At 43.7% G+C, this 7538-nt stretch overlaps 2 protein-coding genes across 2 annotated transcripts; one reads left to right on the forward strand and one right to left on the reverse strand.

The window, feature by feature from the left end:
• Window positions 1–222: 222 nt before the first annotated feature.
• O0I10_006279 (uncharacterized protein) lies at window positions 223–2276 on the reverse strand (the record flags this gene model as incomplete). The annotated part of the gene is made up of 3 exons (XM_058486309.1): window positions 223–1499; window positions 1557–1876; window positions 1987–2276. 3 exons carry the CDS (start codon window positions 2274–2276, stop codon window positions 223–225), a joined length of 1887 nt encoding a protein of 628 aa, XP_058342921.1.
• Window positions 2277–4127: 1851 nt separating this feature from the next.
• On the forward strand, window positions 4128–6168 carry O0I10_006280 (uncharacterized protein; the record flags this gene model as incomplete). The annotated part of the gene is made up of 3 exons (XM_058486310.1): window positions 4128–4202; window positions 4288–4834; window positions 4895–6168. 3 exons carry the CDS (start codon window positions 4128–4130, stop codon window positions 6166–6168), a joined length of 1896 nt encoding a protein of 631 aa, XP_058342922.1.
• Between the last annotated feature and the right edge of the window lie 1370 nt (window positions 6169–7538).

A 7538-nucleotide genomic window follows, 5' to 3' on the forward strand; every position in this document is an offset into this window, starting at 1 on the left:
ACTCAAACACAAAACATCATCCAATTTCACAAAAATCATTTTGAAAAGGTATTTGTAATGCAAACAAAGCCTTTATTAAGCGATCTTTGGGCTTGAATTGCTCGCCAATACAATTACTCATATGCGTAATCCACGACACAAATATAATCAATGTTATCGGTAAATCGCTTTTTATTTCATGAGGTGCTTAGCTATGACTTCGTATCGAGGTGAAGCAGTTCACTAGTAATGGCTGTAATCAACTCGTGGTATGTGCTTCCGCAATGATGTTATGAGATACTCCTCGACACGTGCGATGACGATGATATGTTTGAGGCTCGTGAACGAGGAGATATTAACGATATCCTGGACAGCAATGGATGATGCATGAACCTTGAAACGTTGCAGCGTAGGATGATCATTGATTCGCGAGATGAAGCTTTCAGGTGCTGAATAATAACCAAAGTCCAACTCAAGATACGATAGAGAAATGCATGCATTGATAATCGTCGCAATAGTGGAAAAGTTTGAGGGAATTGTCGGGGTTGAAGCTGTCGATATCACAAGTTCCTGTACGCTTTGCAATCCGCCAACCACATATTCCCAAGATGAAGGCGATAGACGAGTGTCGATGGCAAGCTTTAGCTCCTTTAATGGTGAATCCTTGCCACGCTGTACATGATGTTGAAGTCTATTGTAGAACCATGTCGAATCCGGTGTGAGTTTTTTTGCTGAAAACATGCCCAAGTTGTTCAATCCATTCATTGCATTCGATAGATCATCATGGTTAACTGCTGCATGAACACCAATGGTGAGTCGTTGAAGATATGGTGATCGCCGAATGATTGAGGTGGCGAGTGTAGCGAGTTCATCATTGAAAGCATCGATCTCAAGTTCCTCCAAGCGGCTGAATACCAGTGATGATTCCAAGCTTCGTTCTTGCAATGTAAGATTTTTGCCGGTCATTCTTCCCGCCAATATGATATGATCCAGGGAATGTTTGTTCTCAAGTAACAATGAGATGAGGGCATCGGCATTGTACAACGATAGACCATTCGATAGCCTGTAAGCATCACTGAACCCAAAAGATAGCTTCTGCAACCCGCCAACATGTCGATCATATTTGTCGTCATCGAAAGTGTGACACCCGCCGCATTTCAGTAGCTTGATGTTTGGGCAATATCCAGTGAGGTTGCTGAGAAAATGGGTGTATGGAACGATGGATACATCAAAGAACACGAGTGCCGGAAGATGCGAGAGTATGTTGGTCATCGTATCATGTGATAGTTGGCCACCCTGAATGCTCAAGGTGAGATGGGTCAGCTTGGGATGTTCCACTGTGAGGTTGACGGTGGTCCAGGTCGCAAGCTTGAATGATACAAGGCTCGGGCAAAGATGGAGTGCAAGATTCAAATGATCTCCAGGTGTATGGGCATACGCTATGCAAAGGTCCAAATGCGTCAAAGTTTTGCGAACAGTATGAAGAGCACATCCAATGTCGTTTTGGTCAACGCCGTGGTCTACATACATATATTAGGTGTCATGTATATGCTTTATACATCATAGGATCAACTTACATAACATGGACAAGTTGGTGAGGTTGCGGAAATCGCCTCGCACGAAGTTGAAAAGAGGGTCCAGATCTGTACAATGGGCTGTGCGTGCTTCGATGAACAATGTTTTGACATGTGCTGAAAATCTGCGTAGCTCACGGAATTCAAATTGATTGATGGCTTTATTGCAAGAGGTATCGAAGCTCAAGTTGTTGCATTGCAAGATACGTTGTCGCCATGTGCGTGATACATAAAGATAAGGGCATGGTTCATCGTCTTGCAGCTTGTAGTCGTGAAACACCAAAGGCAATATTTCCAATGTAACAAGGTCCAAAGGTAGCAGGCTGATAAAATCGATACGCTTGCTACATGCATTCACTGCCTGAACGTGCTGCATTTGGAGGTCGGCGTAACATTCATCCGATGATGGCACATGGTAAGGCCTTTTTCATACATGGCTGCTGCTTTTTGTTGCCGTCCTTGTTGCTGATAAATGGTGCCAGCTTTCAAGTAGCCAAGAGAAGACGTCGGGTTGAGAACTCGCATGTAGGCTGCATCGCGCAAGGCAAGTTGGAATTGAGCTGCATTCGCTAATGCCGCCGAACGCTCATTGAGCTTCTCCATGAATTGACATGTAAGCTGGGTGATCTCTTTTGTTGCTGTCGAAATGGTTGTGTCTCTTTGTTGGAGAGAAGAAGGGATTGACAGGAAAGGAGGAACGTTGTTATCGTTGAGGGTGGTCATGGTTGAGTGAGATTGGTAAAAGGAAGAGGTGATGATTCATGCTACGGCCTGCCTAAAGTGTTATTTCACTCCGCAATGGCATCGAAGACCAAACATTATGGACCCCTTCACCACAAGCATTACCTACTTTGATTTGATGTGGAATCAGCATGAGAAGTGTTAATGGAAGCAGTATGATGGTAGGGGAGACAAGTGTAACGTACTTGTGTAACAATAGCTGCCTATTGCTATCATTAGCTTAGATGATGCATGTTGGCGTTTTCAGGGGGCTAATAAATGTTGTATGCGATGGCTACCCACACTTTCTTACAAGGCGAGAGCTACGTGGAACTACTGTTATAGCATAGTATCATCTTCATCGATTGGCAAATGCCATGGTGATCATGACCTTGATTTCTGGTTTTTGGATCCTTACCGTGTTGAGGAACAGTTTTAAACAGAAACAAATGATTACCTTTTTTATTGGATTCATGATACTACATATTAACTAGGGACATCGATGAAAGCTAATATGCCAAGCAAGTTCGATTGTTCTACTAAGATCATCGTCCATGAATGTAAAATGTAATGCGAGTCTTTTTATCATTGATCACTTGAGAAAATGAATCATGCATGAAAACAGTGATAAGCATCGTCTAGTGCACGTCCCACGCCTATAGCTGTATCGATGTTGTTACTGCCTGGGAGGCATAAGATTACCATCAGCATTATTGAATACATCTAATCCCCGCTGCTATTACATCCTGACTGCTATCTTCTATTGAATGATCACGCATGTTTATTTTCAGAGATTGAAAGGCTACACTAATACGACCTGGGAAACGGCAATGCAAAGCATCCACCCATGTATCACTCACCCATATGCTCTTACCATATCCATTCTGCCATCATCCAACGTGTACAGATATCCATACACATACAAGCCAAACCTGATCCTCCTTGAACATGCATATCCAAACAATACACATCATTAGCTTTGAAGCCAAATGATCACCAACCATGTATCCATACTTAACTACCGATATGTATGATCCAAAAACAGTACTTGCAAGACAACGGCACCATCAGAGCAGATCGTGAAAGATTACAGCAGCAGGTTTCAATGGGAATGGGCCATAGCAAAACAACTCTTGGACGGTCATCATGTTGCTTGCGATCCTTGGTGCCAACACAGGGTCCACGAGATACACCTCAAACAAGAGCAACAGCGTACATGATGTGCTGTTTTCACAACTACAACTTGAAGATGATGATGATGATGATTAGCAGCAACCTTAAAGAAAAGCTCCTCTTTGAACCCTGTCAACCCTGTTGCACCATCCTATTCCACATACCAATGCTAATAGCCATGGAAAGATGTATACATAAAAGCTTGAAAGAAGTCTTGCTTTGTTGTCGCGACGTTTAAATCAGACGCTGGTGTTGGGCGCCTTTGTAGTCAAGCTTCTCGCGATTGGCGCCAAGCTCTTGGTCAAGATTAGTTGATGGGTGTTGTTGACGATCGTTTTTCACCGGAGAAGTCCTTGTCGAAGGTGTAGGTTGTTTAAGCTTGTGCGAAAGAAGAAGCTGAAACAAGTAAAGGGAAGAGGTGAGCCACCACAAGTTGTTGTGGAGATGACGCGTAAGCAAGGTACGAATGCTAAGCTGAACACCAATTCTGTTAGCAGATGACAGCAAGCAATGTCGACAAGGGATAAAAGTAAGGCTTTAGAGAGAGTCGTCAAGTATAGAAAGGAGTCGTTCTTGGAATGGAGGGAAATAAAGGGCGCTTTTGTATGACTGGACGCGCTTGGCCAATAAATGCTTTGTCTCCGAGGGTCCGGCTTATTCTTGTTTCCAAGCCAACCAACTATGGCAGACTCAATTTTCCACGCTTTATGCACACATCCCACACTCAAAGCCTCTTCTGAAAAATATGCAAAGCTTGTTCACGATTCAACTATACAACTCCATCAATCCCTTCAGCCCATCTTGTCAGCTTTGAATCGACGCGCCATTGGGGCTGACAAAGTGCGCCAACTTTGAATCTGCTCTTCACGATGCCAGAGTTATGCAACTGCTATCGCCTTCTTCAGCACTTGGATACATACGGGAAGCCGACATTCACAGTGAACAAGGAAAACAACTTCAAGTCATTCGTGTATGCGACAAAGGGATGACGAAAGTGGATGCCATGGATACGCATTATGATGAACTGCAACGAGCCAAAGTGAACGCCGAGCAACGCCAAAACACACGCATCGACTTCATCAGCCAACTCCCTGTGGACATTGTAATCACAACACTCATTCCAACGTTTACGGATGATCAACCCTTGGATCCATGGAAGCTTACCCCTCATTTAAATGTATCCAAGGTATGGCGTGATCGTATCACCAAATGCTTTGGTGGGTTACATATCAACACTGAGCATGATGATGATGCCAATGTTTCCAAAGTCGTTCAGTTTGCTCGCCATATCAAGACATTGCAGCTTGGTCGATATTCGAACGGCACATGGCTTGGTGATTTACTATGCAAGAATGGCCTTTGCTCTTTACAAAAGTTATTTATTCGTCGTAAGTTGTACATACACATTCATTCCATCATGCGCTTGTATTCACACAACCCTCTATAAGGATGCTCAGCTGATTGCGTTGATCAATTGGTTTCATCATTGAGGTGGATCAGCAGCACTTTGACATATTTTGAGATTGAGCACGATCGAGAGACAACGCTACCGATAGCCGACATTCTTGACAACTGCCCCAATCTTGTTTCACTCGAGATAATCCAACCGTGTGCTACAAACATGGGCTCTCTTCCAATGACCACATGGCCCAATTTAACGTCGTTAACGATTGAATCGAATAATGGCGGCATCATTTCTTGTGGTGAAGTCATGGCAATAGGCAAACGTTTTCCATCGCTCACATCCCTGCAATTTTCCCCATGCCAAGATATGGAATCAACACGCGTTGTCTTGGATTATTACCACTGGATGAACAGGCTTAACGTGGGAGAGCATGATGCTGGTTTCTATATTGGTTTCTCTGATGATGGGCCGCGAGGTAAAGAGGTTGGTTTTACGAGGCTTCTTATTTTCATACAGGCCCTCAATGATACCTGTTGGGAGAGCGTTATATATATTCTAAGGCAGCATCAACAAACGCTTGAACACCTCAGCTTTAATGCATTTACTACCAATATACACGAGAGTATGTACAGCATTGAGTACACTCGTTTGAAGAGACTTTGGATTGATGGCGCTGGATGGTGGATTCCACACAACGCACCCATGCTTGAGGAGTTGGATATTACGTGCATGACAGGCGACGCAGGAGGTGTCATATCCGATACAGCGCCATTACCACCTAGTTTAAAGAAGCTTCAATTGGATTTTTATCCTTCATTTCATTATGACAACTATGCTCGGTATGCACGGTACCTTCGTCGATATGCCAACCATTCCCAGCTGAAAGAGCTTTTGATTGTGTTCGACACCTCGGAGGATATCGACAATGTGCTAGAGGCAATCCTGCATCTTGGTCAACTTCAACGCTTGAGCATTCGAATTAAAGGTGATTGGGAATCCACCCAAATGCAAGGATTCCTTGATGGGCTTTGTGAAGCATGTCCAAATTTATCTAGCCTTGGGATCAACTGCAACAACGCCCCATCGACGCACACAATGAATGCTTTGAAACGTCTTGAACACTTGGAGGAATTTGGGTTTTCTATCGAAGGCATGGATGACAACGATGGTTTTTGGCATGCAATTGAAACCTTTTCACAACTCAAATGTATTGATATTCACCCATCAAAAGCAAGCAACATGCACCGTCGTCGCTACCTCCATGAACAAAGGCCTGACTTAAGGATTACCATCAATTCATGGTTGCCATACGATTGAAAACACTGGTAGCTACATGGATTTCCACCCACTGTATCTCGCTCATGTGCTTGTAGTGATTACTAATCGGTTAAATAAACATCACTTTCGAGTCATGGACCTATGGATAGAGCTTGAGCTCTATTGTGATCAAACCTGTTGAAAATGAACAAATGCCACTTTTCATATAGCATCATGTTAACAGCATAAACATGGCCATAACTCAACATTCCATAATCACACATTGGTGTCTTTGCTTGAACAAAGTTGTCAGCATGCATGAATGCACCTTGTGTAAAGGTTTCAGGTGCGAGGTGAGCAATCTCAATTTTAACAATGTCACCACCAGCCAAACCAGGATCGGGGCAAGCACTTGAATTTTATTTTCTGCGACAAACAAAAAAAATTGGCTGCCAGAGGCATTCGTACATTTGGGTTACCCCATCTCGAGTTTCATACTTGCACACAAGGTGCTTTCCACCACGGCGAGCAATCGTGTTTCATTAAAGATCCCCCTGCTTCATTATGAGCTTTTGAGTTATGGCTGTATTTATCCTATAGGAATGATAAAATACCAAGCGTGGTGTTATTTGATCTCCAATCGTCTCAGTCATGGTCATATCAACGTTGCAGCAGGACCTTTGTATTACCAAGACTAGAGGATGGGATAACGAGCACGTGCTTATGCGCCTGGCAACGAACACACCATCATCAATACCCTTTGACACAGGATTGAACACACCCACACACAATACAAGTAATACGACCCTTGACTTATCGAAGCTTTATTGATACGCATATATATAGGCTTTCTACTGAATACATTTATACCAAGGTGAAGGGTTGTTGGTTGCCATGGAGAGATTGGTTGCGGGGGCTGCAATAGCGGTGTGTATGTTGCATGCATGTATCATTGGCAGTGGCTGATTTCCATATGTTTGTGTCAAAAGGGTGATTTGTCTACTCAGCTTCTCCTTGCTGCTTCTTACCCAGACCTCACGACAGCACAATCGTGGTTCGACATGGAGGCCCCTCATTAGTCACCGACATGTGCAAAAGGGTGTCAACGAAGGTACGTAACGTGGTAACAGAGTTTAAAAGCCGACTTGCCTTTGTTCGTTGTGTATACTGATAGGCGTGTGTTTTTACAGCTTTCTTGTTTCAGGAATGTCGACAATTTCAGGATTGAGAGAGGAATGTGGAGAGAGATTCTGTTCACGAAGGCAAAGGTTGCAACTGGTGATGGGGTATGCAAGACGACGTGAAACGTGTGCAGCAAAGGGATTCATTGGTGTCCTCTATAGGCGTGTTTCTTGTACTCAATAGCCACAACTTTTATCCCGCGATTGGGTCACGTGATGCAAAAGCAACAACCGAGCATGGGAAGACGA

Source organism: Lichtheimia ornata (assembly GCF_029851405.1).
Source record: "Lichtheimia ornata isolate CBS 291.66 chromosome Unknown scaffold00027, whole genome shotgun sequence".
NCBI classification, from domain to species: Eukaryota; Fungi; Mucoromycota; class Mucoromycetes; order Mucorales; family Lichtheimiaceae; genus Lichtheimia; species Lichtheimia ornata.